The 13,361-nt window shown below is 43.5% G+C and overlaps 1 protein-coding gene across 19 annotated transcripts in view; it reads right to left on the bottom strand.

Annotated features, from left to right (window-relative positions):
• Positions 1 to 13,361, bottom strand: part of LOC139375762 (CUGBP Elav-like family member 2) — a 53,411-nt gene that overhangs the window by 10,298 nt on the left and 29,752 nt on the right. For all 19 annotated transcript variants that reach the window (XM_071117604.1, XM_071117588.1, XM_071117622.1 and 16 more), the window contains exons 3-7: positions 9,642 to 9,724; positions 4,819 to 4,867; positions 4,240 to 4,374; positions 3,186 to 3,265; positions 1,619 to 1,780 (exon numbers count right to left, since the gene is read on the bottom strand). In XM_071117604.1, coding sequence (XP_070973705.1) covers positions 1,619 to 1,780; positions 3,186 to 3,265; positions 4,240 to 4,374; positions 4,819 to 4,867; positions 9,642 to 9,724 — 509 coding nt within the window. The remainder of the gene's footprint in view (positions 1 to 1,618; positions 1,781 to 3,185; positions 3,266 to 4,239; positions 4,375 to 4,818; positions 4,868 to 9,641; positions 9,725 to 13,361) is intronic.

Genomic DNA, 13,361 nt, shown 5'->3' with positions numbered 1-13,361 from the left:
GAGTATTTTTGTAAATTGATGTGGCTCTCTGCAATATCACCGCATGTTTTAGAACTACTGAACATAACGCGCCAATGTAAACTCAGATTTCTTAAAATACAAATAAGAACTTAAACAAAAAATACATGTATTTTGTAACATGAAGTCCTATGCGTCATCTGATGAAGATCAAAGGCTAGTGATTAATTTTATCTATTTCTGCTTTTTGTGACTCCTCTCTTTGGCTGGAAAAAATGGCTGTTTTTCTGTGGCTTGGTGGTGACCAAACAATCGTTTGTGGTGCTTTCGCTGTAAATCCTTTTTGAAATTAGACACTGTGGATGGATTAACGAGAATTTTATCTTTAAAAGGGTGTACAATACTTGTATGCTTGAGGAATTTTAATTATGACATTTTTGTTGTTTTGAATTTGGTGCCCTCCACTTCCACTGGCTGTTAATATAGTGTACTACGGAGTATTAAGCAGTGTTGGGATCGGGATCAATTCCATTTCAATTCAGGAAGTACACTGAAATTCCAATTCTCCTCAATGCTTTTTTCAATTAGGAAAATGTGGAATTGGAATTTGGTTTACTTTCTGAATTGACCCCTTAACTTTTTACGACTAGGGGGCAGTATTTTAATTTTTGGATAAAAAAACGTTCCCGTTTTAAAACGGGATATTTTGTCACGACAAGACTATGCATATAATTGACAGCTTTGGATAGAAAACACTGACGTTTCCAAAACTGCAAAGATATTGTCTGTGAGTGCAACAGAACTGATGTTACAGGCGAAACCCAGATAAAAATCCAATCAGGAAGTGCCGCATTTTTTTTAACCGCTTCATGCCAATGACTCCTTATATGGGCTACGAATGAGCTTACACTTTCTACGTATTCCCCAAGGTGTCTACAGCATTGTGACGTCTTTTTACGCATTTATGTTGAAGAATAGCCGTAAGGGACCACATTTAGCAAGTGGTCACATGATGGCTCCCGCAGAAAATCTTGCTTAAAGTACTGAGGTAGCCATTTTTCCAATCGCTTCTTATGAGAAACCAATTGTCCCGACGGATATATTATCGAATAGATATGTGAAAAAACCTTGAGGATTGATTCTAAACAACGTTTGCCATGTTTGCCGATATTATGGAGCTAATTTGGAAAAAACGTTTGGCATTGTAGTGACCGCATTTTCCGGTCGATTTCTCAGCCAAACATGACGAACAAACGGGAGCTGTTTCGCCTACAAAAATAATCTTTATGGAAAAAAGGAACATTTGCTATTTAACTGGGAGTCTCCCGAGTGAAAACATGCGAAGTTCTTCAAAGGTAAATTATTTCATTTGATTGCTTATTTTCGTGAAAATGTTGCCTGCTGCCAGCAGAGCCTAGCATAGCATTATGCCATAATAAACTTACACAAATGCTTGTCTAGCGTTGGCTGTAAAGCATATTTTGAAAATCTGAGACGACAGTGCGATTAACAAAAGGCTAAGCTGTGTCTCAATATATTTCATTTGTGATTTTCATGAATAGGAAGATTTGTGTCCGCTGCGTTATGCTAATTCATTTGAGGCTATGATTACGCTCCCGGATCCGGGTTTGAGAGTCACAAGAAGTTAAGGTGTACTTACGGCTAAGTACTGTGGCGTGAGGCCTCCCAACCCTGCCAGATTTCCCCAGGTGGAGGCGCTGTTGAGCTGCTGCATCTGTTGGGCCATCTGCTGCTGCAGGCGCCGCTGTTCCTTGTCCCTCTGAGTGTCCGCAAACTTACACACCATAGGAGAAGTGCAGCCCTGTGGTGGTGGGGGGGGGGGGGGGGTAGATGTCACCCAGTGAAATCCACATCCAGAAACACCATCACTATAACAGAGTAAAAATCTGCAAGGCCATTTGTCAGGAATCCATTTTAGGGGATGGACTACATCCTGTGGTAATCTGAAATATAGTTATTTAAATAAGTTGCCAAAATGTTGCATTCAAATAGTAAAACAGAGATGGAACACTGCCATGCATGACAAAGCCAGGCAACATTCCACAGACAGACCCAGGAAGGGATCGTGTTCACAGACAGACACAGACCCAGGAAGGGATCGTGTTCACAGACAGACACAGACCCAGGAAGGGATCGTGTTCACAGACAGACACAGACCCAGGAAGGGATCGTGTTCACAGACAGACACAGACCCAGGAAGGGATCGTGTTCACAGACAGACACAGACCCAGGAAGGGATCGTGTTCACAGACAGACAATTATACTTTGTAACACTGAAGGATATGGCTCAAAATGACTATTGGTCTAAACGAGAGGGACTGAGGCGGAGGAGAGTCGACTTCTCACACACGTGTACTTCCAAGTCAAGACATAACTAGATAAAACATTTTGTCACAACAAAAAGGCATACATAAGACAGCACTGCGTTCCTCTGTAACGGACAGACATTACAAGCCAGATATTGACGTATCACTGGAGAGACCAGACGTAGACATGCGGAAGGTATCTGTGTTAGAGTGCCAGATGAGGGGACCAGGCTTGATCGGGAATATGACTTTCTACACTAGTAGCAGCTCCAATAGCACCAGGGGGTAACAGACAGTAAAGGGACAACCAGGGTTGTAAAATTCCTGGAAACGTTCCCAAAGTCCCCAAAAATCCCAGTCAGAGGATATTCAGAATCAAAAGGGAAACCCCTTCAACCGTGATTTCTAGAAAACATGGGAATTTTAAAAAGGGTTCCAGAATTTCACAGCAACCCTAAGGCTGCCACCATTAGAAGAGCCTAGTTCTAATCTCTGAGGCCCAGAGATGAGCTAGATTTAATGAGTTGTTCCTAATTAGGGATCGGTTGGACGCTTCACTAGGGAGCAGCTGACATGTTGACCGTCACAATACTTCTGCTCCAGTTCCTAAGCACTGAACTGACTCAACAGGAATACCGGCCCCTATTTTGAACAGATTTAGTGGGACAAATACTCTTAATAAGGTAGCCTATATTTCAGTTAAAACGCCCTATTCGATAGAGGGGAGGGCTAATGTTCTACCATGTAAAACCTTGGTAAATACTTATCTAAGAGATTGCATGGTGCTTTGCAACATGACCAGTCACATTATCAATAATATTTTGTGGGACATTATGGATTCATTAGGCTTCCTCTAAAACAGATTTTTTTAAGGTAAATATGTGCTGAGGGGTACAGTACCTCCATTGTCTGAGAATGATGCAGGGATTTGATTGCATTCGCAGCCTGAGCCCTGGTAGAAAATGTGATAAACGCACAGCCTGTAAGGGGGAAGGGAGAGGGAACAAGAGGGGGAGGGAGGGACAAAGAAGAAACAAAACCAGACACACACACACACACACACAAAAAAAAAAGTATTTGGACACGTCGTTATGAAACATTACATATTACAGTTACACCATAGCAGAATGAACGGCACTCCAAGCACACCGACAGAAGGGACCGCTCTCACTGGTTAGTACATGGAAGAGACGACGACGACAGTCACAACAACAATCACATGAGCACAGTAACGTAACAGTAACAGACGTATTATATCACAATTAAGAGAAGCTGAGGATGGGGCGACGTGGATGTGGTGAGAGAGTGAATGTGATAGCGGATAGGGATGACGTAAATTAATTGTATTAAAAAAAATATATAAAAAAATAATAATAATAATGGCATGGCAACATCACATGCTACAATGACAGACACTCAACATGGCTACCATCTAGCCACAGGGTGCAGTGACAGTTTGAGCTCTGCATGTTCTGCTCTGCTTTCAACTCATTGGCTTTTATGGCGTCTTCTGCGGCACAGACAGACAGGAGTAATCCCATCCTTTGTGGAGCATAGTGGGGGCGGTGCAGTACTCTCTGTGTGTGTGTGTCCTGCCTGCCAGCTGAGCCCAGCCCAGAACACCAGCAGCTAGGGGTTGCCATGGCGACGGCCGGGACTATTGTTATAGGCGGTGGTGCGGCCCCCTCACTCTGCGGGGGGGGGGGCATTTAAAGAGGAAGCCACTACCATTATACCTAACCAATCAGATTTGTACCCAATGTACATTGCAGTACATTTGACATGCATATATTTTGACTACGTGCATTGATGTTTCCTTTGCCCGGGAATTGAACCCAAGACCTCTGGGTGTTAATATCCCCACACTCTTACCAACTCGTTCACTGAACACAGGACCACTTGGTATAAAAAAGGAAGCGTGGAGAGTGACACCCCGGAGTTACCCACAACCCACCTCTGCTCAGACCATCGGGTCCACGGAGAATTCGGCATTCCTCTATCTGGCCGAAAGCAGAGAACATCAGCCGAACCTCATTCTCGCCGTATTTCTTCGTCACCATTCCGATAAAGAGTTTCCTGTCTTCCACCGCTGAAATGGAGATGTAAAACAATCGTTGATATAATCATTGAACTAAACTGAAAAACGCACTCTGTTCATCTCTGCACAGACACTGAACATAGACACCGGTCATTGTACAACACACAAATACATATTTTATTTGTATTAAAAAAAGATATATATTTAAGCCCCTTTATTTAATTTTTTTTTTTTAGGTCACCCCCTTGTAATTTCCACTCTGGGATTTCATGGTAGAAGACATTCGCTGTGTTCTGTTCTCAGGTTGCCCCCCCCCCAAATAGAAACCTATCACCTATTTATTCCCTATGGGCCCTGGTCATAAGTAGTGCAGTGCACATAAGGAATAGGGTCCTATTTGAGACACAGGGCCCACTCTATTTAACCGGTCAGAAGTCGTGTTTTGCTTACACACTTCAGCCAGTGCCACGGCGTATCTGCGGTGATGTCACTCACCGTTTGTTTTCTCGCTGTCGGCGGGTTTCATCTGGATGGGATGATGCATCTGGGAAGAGAACACGGAAGAAACATGTTTATCACGCCATCATCACGCCATCAACACACCTGTCACCACAATCACAACAGCGCCAACAAGCGTTAGTTCCCAACGACGAACAGACCAGGTGCTGCTTGGCTGACGATTCCTCCTTGGCTCTCAGTTGTTTAAAAACCTGTCCTCTCCCAGCCTCCCTCTTCACCGGAACTGATCTGGTCAGGTGAAAGCCAGCCTAACGATGAGCTTGATTCCGTCATATTGTTTTCACAGGGTTTGTCAAGTCTTTCCCAAACAGTACAGATGAAGGGAAGGTGAGACTGGGAATTTAGAAACAACCCATGTTGCCCTCTTGCCGGTTTATTTTCCCCCGTTCTTTTCTTCCACCATGTCTCCATTGTTCGCTCTCCAACCCCATCATCTCCAACACTCCAGTCAGCTATGGAAGTGGATATGTCCACTGGCTAGAGGTGGGGCTCAAATCCTCAGATCCAATTTCTTTTTGACCGGGGCTATCTAGGGAATGTGAACATCCGTTCAGGATTCATTTCACTTCACAAGTGTTGGTCTCCTCTGGTCTGCTTCTAAAAAATGTTTACTGGCATTTAAAGTGAATGGAACGCTAACTAAAACACCACCCATTTCCACTAGCATTGGTAACACTCTCCAAAAAATGAGCGCCATAGCTCAAGCTTCCAACAAGAAGACAACAAGAAAATCCAATCAGTCTCCAAATTACATATTTCCACCTGCAACTTATTTCCCCTGGCAGTTCCATTAGATCCTCCAATACGCTGTGGGAGAAGTGGATCTGAAGAGTTAGCCTCTTGGATTAGCAATCTACACCTGCTATGTTGGCCCAGAGACGGCAGGAAAGGGAATTGAAGGAATATATATAGCATAGTGAGTAAATTTTAACTAAGGGGAATAGAAATATGAGTGAGGTTGCAAGGTTTCAAAGTTAAGTTTATTAGTTGTCATGGGAAATGGATTGGATATCGAGCAAAACTTTCAATATCAAAGCAAAACACACAAGGGAGGCTAGGCTGGCTGTATGAAATGTGTTATTTTTCTAGAGAAGTGAACCATGAGAAAGATGTCCGGGCTTTAAGTTTAAAAATGTGTTTGCTGTGTATTGATGACAATTTTACTCCCTCGCTTGAGAACTCATGATAAAAACAAAAAAGGCAGTCATGCGAGAGGAAAGGGAACTAAGATAAATCGGCAGATGGCCCTCTCAGTATGAGGACCGGCGTCACTCACCAAGAAGAGGAAGGCACAGAGTCAGTGCGACAGGCAGGCCTACCTGCATTCAAATACTATTTGAAATCTTTCAAATAACTGAGCATTTCCATTAGCCTGCCCGGCGGGCCAAAATGGGTGGCCAGGACAGGTTTTGCAGGTTGGTTCCATTGCAACAAGCTCAAGAACAGCTCAACTATTTGAAATTGTTTTAAATAGTATTTGAACCCAGGTCTAGCGACCGACAGGGACGCAAGCTTTTCCACTGACGCGCCATGGGACTCCAGTCAATGCCAGGAGCAGCATGACTGGCTGGCTGAGGTAAGGAGCAGCATGACTGGTTGGCTGAGGCAAGGAGCAGCATGACTGGCTGGCTGAGGCAAGGAGCAGCATGACTGGCTGGCTGAGGCAAGGAGCAGCATGACTGGCTGGCTGAGGCAAGGAGCAGCATGACTGGCTGGCTGAGGCAAGGAGCAGCATGACTGGCTGGCTGAGGCAAGGAGCAGCATGACTGGCTGGCTGAGGCAAGGAGCAGCATGACTGGCTGGCTGAGCGATGGCTAGATGAACAAGAGGTTACGCTTTAAGTTGGTGTATTACCCTTGTGAATGTATGGAAGTTAAATATTTCCCAAAAATATTTGGGAATTTCGCACTCTGCCATTTCAGCAGATGTTGTCTTAAGCCTTAAGGAACTATTATCATTCTCAATGGATGTGAAAACAGACTTTGTTTACTTGATGTTGGAGGCGAAGAAAAATATTACTTTGGAGAACCTGCACAGTGAAGGCGAGTTAACTTAGAGGGTAGGGGGCAGGATTTTCGTTTTTGGCAAAAAAGAAAACGTACCCATTTCTCAGGCCCAGAAACTAGAATATGCATATAATTGTCAGATTAGGATAGAAAACTCTAAAGTTTCTAAACTGTCAAAATATTGTCTGTGAGTATAATAGAACTGATATTGCAGGTGAAAACCTGAGGAAAATCAAACCAGGAAGTGATGTTTTTCCTGAAAGCTCTCTGTTCCATTGGATGCCTTGCCTCCATTTAAAGGGATATCAACCAGACTCCTTTTTCTATGGCTTCCTCAAGGTGTCAGCCTTTAGACATATTTTTCAAAATAAAAGCCTGAAACTATGCGAGAAAGACCACACCGCATCAAAGGATGACGGGGTACCAGCAGCAGTTTTGCTTGCGCAACAGAGTGGGACAGCCATTGTCTCTCCTTCTCCTATTGAAAAAGAGACAGTCCCGGTTGATATATTATCGATTATATATTTAAAAAACAACCTGAGGATTGAATATAAAAAACGTTTGACATGTTTCTGTGGACATTAGGGATACTATTTGGAATTTGTCTGCGTTGTCGTGACCGCTCGAGCCTGTGGATTTCTGAACATAACGCGCCAAACAAAGAGGTATTTTGGATATAAAAATAATAATTATGGAACAAAAGGAACATTTGTGTAACTGGGAGACTCGTGAGTGCAAACATCCGAAGATCAAAGGTAAGTGATTTAATCTATTGCTTTTCTGATTTCGTGACCAATCTACTTAGCTGTTTGTAATATTTTGTCTACTGAGAGAGATGTTCTTACATAAACGCTTGTTGTGCTTTCGCCAAAAAGCTGTATTGAAATCTGACACGCCAGGTGGATTAACAACAAAACTAAGCTGTGTTTTGCTATATTGAATTGTGATTTCATGAAAATTTAATATTTTTAGTAATTTAATTTGAAGCGCTGCAATTCAGCGGGTGTTGATGAAAATTATCCCGCTAAAGGGATGGGTGCATCAAGAACTTAAGACAAGCCAGAAAACGTATCATAAACCTGAATGGGCACATTTATTGGTCAACATTTGTGTGCAGGCCGGGTAGCCTAGGCCCACTTCCCTGTGTGATCAGGCGCGTGTCCTTACTCAAGATTGTGTTTTGTTTGGAGCACTCGTGTCAATGAATACATTGACAACTCATGGAATGGAAAAAAAAAAAAAATATATATATATATATATATATATATATATATATATATATATATATATATATATATATATATATATATATATATATATATATATATATATATATATATATATTTTTTTTTTTTTTCTATTCCACAATTTATTTTTTAAATTAATACACACAAAAAGTATTTAGTCAGCCACCAATTGTGCAAGTTCTCCCACTTAAAAAGATTAGAGAGGCCTGTAATTTTCATCATAGGTACACTTCAGCTATGACAGACTACGAAATAAAATCCAGAAAATCACATTGTACGATTTTTAATGACTTTAATTGCAAATTATGGTGGAAAATAAGTATTTGGTCATTAACAAAAGTTTCTCAATACTTTGTTATATACCCTTTGTTGGCAATGACCGAGGTCAAACGTTTTCTGTAAGTCTTCACAAGGTTTTCACACACTGTTGCTGCTATTTTGGCCCATTCCTCCATGCAGATCTCCTCTAGAGCAGTGATGTTTTGGGGCTGTTGCTGGGAAACACAGACTTTCAACTCCCTCCAAAGATTTTCTATGGGGCTGAGATCTGGAGACTGGCTAGGCCACTCCAGGACCTTGAAATGCTTCTTACGAAGCCACTCCTTCGTTGCCCGGGCGGTGTGTTTGGGATCATTGTCATGCTGAAAGACCCAGCCACGTTTCATCTTCAATGCCCTTGCTGATGGGAGGTTTTCACTCAAAATCTCATGATACACGGCCCCATTCATTTTTTCCTTTACACGGATCAGTCGTCCTCGTCCCTTTGCAGAAAAACAGTATGATGTTTCCACCCCCATGCTTCACAGTAGGTATGGTGTTCTTTGGATGCAACTCAGCATTCTTTGTCCTCCAAACACGACGAGTTGAGTTTTTACCAAAAAGTTATATTTTGGTTTCATCTGACCATATGACATTCTCCCAATCTTCTTCTGGATCATCCAAATGCTCTCTAGCAAACTCCAGACGGGCCTGGACATGTACTGGCTTAAGCAGGGGGACACGTCTGGCACTGCAGGATTTGAGTCCCTGGCGGCGTAATGTGTTACTGATGGTAGGCTTTGTTACTTTGGTCCCAGCTCTCTGCAGGTCATTCACTAGGTCCCCCCGTGTGGTTCTGGGATTTTTGCTCACCGTTCTTGTGATCATTTTGACCCCACGGGGTGAGATCTTGCTTGGAGCCCCAGATCGAGGGAGATTATCAGTGGTCTTGTATGTCTTCCATTTCCTAATAATTGCTCCACAGTTGATTTCTTCAAACCAAGCTGCTTACCTATTGCAGATTCAGTCTTCCCAGCCTGGTGCAGGTCTACAATTTTGTCAGCTCTTTGGTCTTGGCCATAGTGGAGTTTGGAGTGTGACTATTTGAGGTTGTGGCCAGGTGTCTTTTATACTGATAACAAGTTCAAACAGGTGCCATTAATACAGGTAACGAGTGGAGGACAGAGGAGCCTCTTAAAGAAGAAGTTACAGGTCTGTGAGAGCCAGAAATCTTGCTCGTTTGTGGTTACCCCTAACACACACACACACACACTTCCTGCTTACTCACCCCAGTTAAGGTCTTTATGTTGTGCAATGCATTCTGGGCCTCCAGGGCAGCTTTTCTGGTATAAAACGTTACAAAACAGCATCCTAGAGGAGAGAAGGGGGGCGGGGAGGAGAGGAGAGAAAAACAGAACTCAATGAGAGACCAGTAACGTAACTCGCACAGCAACGCTGTTCCAAGACAGGAAATGGAAGGTAAATAGAACACGGCGCGCACCGCGCCACACGTCCAGAGCACGGCGCGCACCGCGCCACACGTTCAGAACACGTGCCACGTTATTTTCAGCACCACGGTTGAACATAGGCAAAGGACAGGCAGTGGCTCCTAGCTGGCAGATGGGCTAGATAAAGTGACAGGGCCGAGGGTGAAGGCTACAGTTGATACACATGACGACTGTCCCGTCACAGAAAGGGCAGAGAGCAGGAGACCAAGGGGCTAGCTGTCGGTCAGGATCACTGATCAGGGGTAGAGGGCCACTGTACCGTCCACCCACACTTTAACAGAGAACAGCACTCCATTACATCAGTGTGAAGTGCTGCGAATACACATTTAAAAAGGCAAGTACAGTACACACAATGGCAGAGAACGGGCGAGAGAGAACGAGAGAAAGGGGGCCCGAGAGAGAACGAGAGACAGAGAGAGGGGATGGTGGGAGAAAATTCTCATCCTTCCGCCCCAGTAGACCGCCAGTGGCGTTCCATCCTGTCAGTTTCTCTGAGCTGGGAGCACAGAGCTTGGTAGAGAGCAAGCGCACAAACACACACAGAAGTGGAGCACTGCAGCGTCTCTGACCTACATAATGTTGTTTTATGCTGCTACTGCAGAGTGCAGCCCTCTTCCCTCACAGGATGTGTGTGTGTGTGTGTGTGTGTGTGTGTGTGTGTGTGTGTGTGTGTGTGTGTGTGTGTGTGTGTGTGGCCGTTACTGTAGTGTGGAAGCGCCGCTCTCCTACCCAGGTCGCGCTGTGTAGAGAGATGCGATACTCTTTATATGCGTCGAGCCATTTGATGTCCTCTCTCCAAAAGGCAGCTGAGTACCCCCCCCCCCCTCCCTCCCTCCCTCTTTCCGTTGTTCAGCACAGCCACTCACTCTGATGAGGCTAAATAAATAAAACAGACCCATCTCTACCTTCTGATATCTCACAAAGATACCCTGGAGTCAACATGACCTAAAATAAACACAGCACTTAAAATCTGACTGCTCAATATAGATACAGAACCAGGATTATTCAAACAAAATCCTGATGGAGGGAGAGGGGGATAAAACACAGCACGGGCGTCACCAAAGCCTCTTGATGAAACTCCCCAGTTCACCCAACAGGGGGGTAGGACTACTGGGTCCAGGCCCCCAGGCTACGATGGTGAAAGAGATTGTGAAGAGGGGGCGAGAGCAAGAGGGGAGAGAGTAGAAGAGTAGAGAGAGGGGCAGCGGGGGGGGGGGGGGGGGGGGGGGGGGGGGGTCAAGAGGACCATAAATAGCCATATGACATTTGAAATGCCTATTCCCTTTGGAAGTGTAATGTTTACTGTCAATTTCTCTCTTTTTTTTTTATATATATATATATATATATATATATATATATATATATATATATATATTTTATTTCACATTTGTTTATTATCTATTTCACTTGCTTTGGCAATGTAAAACATGTTTTCCATTGCCAATAAAAACCCTTTGAATTGACTAGAGGAGAACAGAGAGCGCGAGGGGCGCGAGGGTGGGGGGGGGGCAGAGGAAGAGAAGGAAAGAGTGAGCCTCCATCCTCCAATTCAGAATAAACCTCACATAAAAGTCAGCAGAGGCAAAAGGGCTGCTTGTGATCAACCCAGATTATCTATTAGAATAAATTACCATTAAATTAACATGTCAATGGGCCATCACAGCTGACACTACTCTATGCCGAGGAGCGAGAGAGCTCCTCTGCTTTGAACTAGTCATCCTCTCACACCAAGACACACAATGTGCTCTATATTCAGCAGTATCTAGCAGACACTGGTCTGACCATTAAGTACACAGATGCCCAGGTATCCATCCATGTAGCCCATCTAGACGTTTATACTGAAAGCCTAATCATGATGTACATTGAATAACAGAATGGAGAGAGTAGTTCACTTTTAGGTGGCGCTTGCTTAGAACAGTGCAGAAGACTATATTATTATAGCTCGGAGGCGGGAACAAGATACCTGAGAAAATTCCAGACTGCAACTGAGATTAGGCCTAGCCTTACAACAATGCCCCGCCCAGCTCTGAGGCACTGGCACTTCCAGATAGTCCACTCCCCAGACAAAATCCCATCACCAAAGAAGGTTCAACAAGCCACATAAAAAAAACCCTGGTTGGTAGATTATGGCTTTGAATTCCTCAGGATTGAGAAATCTGGCCATAAAAAAATGAAGTTTTTTTTTCATAGACCATAGATAGCAGAGGAGCTGTCGTTGTGTTCTCACGTTCACCTGGAGGGCTGGGTTACTTTCAATGGCAGGGATTGGGCGTTATGCAGATTATCATACCGTTTCTGTACTGTACAATTTTTTATTTATTTAACCTTCATTTAACTAGGCAAGTCAGTTAAGAACAAATTCTTATTGACAATGACTGCCTAACGGGGAACAGTGGGTTAACTGCCTTGCTCAGGGGGCAGAATGCCAGATTTTTACCTTGCCAGCTATGGGTTTCAATCTAGCAAACTTTTTGGTTACTGGTCCGACACTCTAACCACTACGCTACCTGCCACCCCGTATTACAGAAAGTGCACACAAGGGGCACTATTTTAAAACATGAATTATAATGTAGGCCAAAGGGATCTTAATCCAGGAAGGGGTTGAATGTCTCTGCTGTAACAAAGATGATGATCTTGACATCTAGCCACTTAGCAAACCAAATGCATAGCTGGAGGCCTGAGCTGGAGATAATAATAATAATAATCTCAGATTTCTAATAGTTACACTTAAAAGCTGCAATATGTAACTTTTTGGGTGATCTGACCAAATGCACATAGAAATGTGTTAGAGCCGTCATTCTCATTGAAAGCAAGTCTACTAAGCAGCAGATCTGCTCTATTTTTATGCTTCCTGTTCTTAAGTTCCAGTCTTTGCAGTCTTTTACTTTCTGTTATACACGCGAGCGTCAAATACAATATTTTTGGTTATGCAAAAGCCCTTTCAAAGCAGTTTAGATGGTACAATGATAGTCTACACTACTTGCTTGCTTTGTCACAAACTGAAATTAAAAGCTTACTATTCATTTTTGTAACCAGGAAACTGAAGCTTTTTTTTTTTTTGCGATTTCTGCATAGTGTATCATCGCTGCGAAGGGAATGTATCAGGAGAAGAGAGGGGTGACTTGGAAGTTCTGCACGCTATCCTTCTTTCCCAATAGGACCACGGAGCTGGCGGATAAAAGTTTTTTTTTTTTTTCGCAACCAGGAAGAGGCTTCATGAGTTGGATGTACCTAGTAGGACCCACCTACTTAGCTGTGCTAACGCTTTACACGGAAGGGTGAAAGACGAGAGCTTCGATGACTATCGCAAGGCGCTGGAATTCCTGAAGCAAAACTCAAGAGGACCAGAAATGAGGGCATAGCTATATAGGCCAGTGAGTTCTATACGGGATAGTCTGTGTGTGAGACACTATCGCAAAGAAACGGTGAAATCACAATTCGGCAAACTAATAGCTACAGTACTTAGCCATTTTAGACATTTTAGACTGTATAGCTACAAC

The sequence above is a fragment of the Oncorhynchus clarkii genome, chromosome 2 (genome assembly GCF_045791955.1).
Source record: "Oncorhynchus clarkii lewisi isolate Uvic-CL-2024 chromosome 2, UVic_Ocla_1.0, whole genome shotgun sequence".
NCBI classification, from domain to species: domain Eukaryota; kingdom Metazoa; phylum Chordata; class Actinopteri; order Salmoniformes; family Salmonidae; genus Oncorhynchus; species Oncorhynchus clarkii.
The sequence above is the reverse complement of the archived record's forward strand: the minus strand, read 5'-3'. Positions and strand labels throughout refer to the sequence as shown.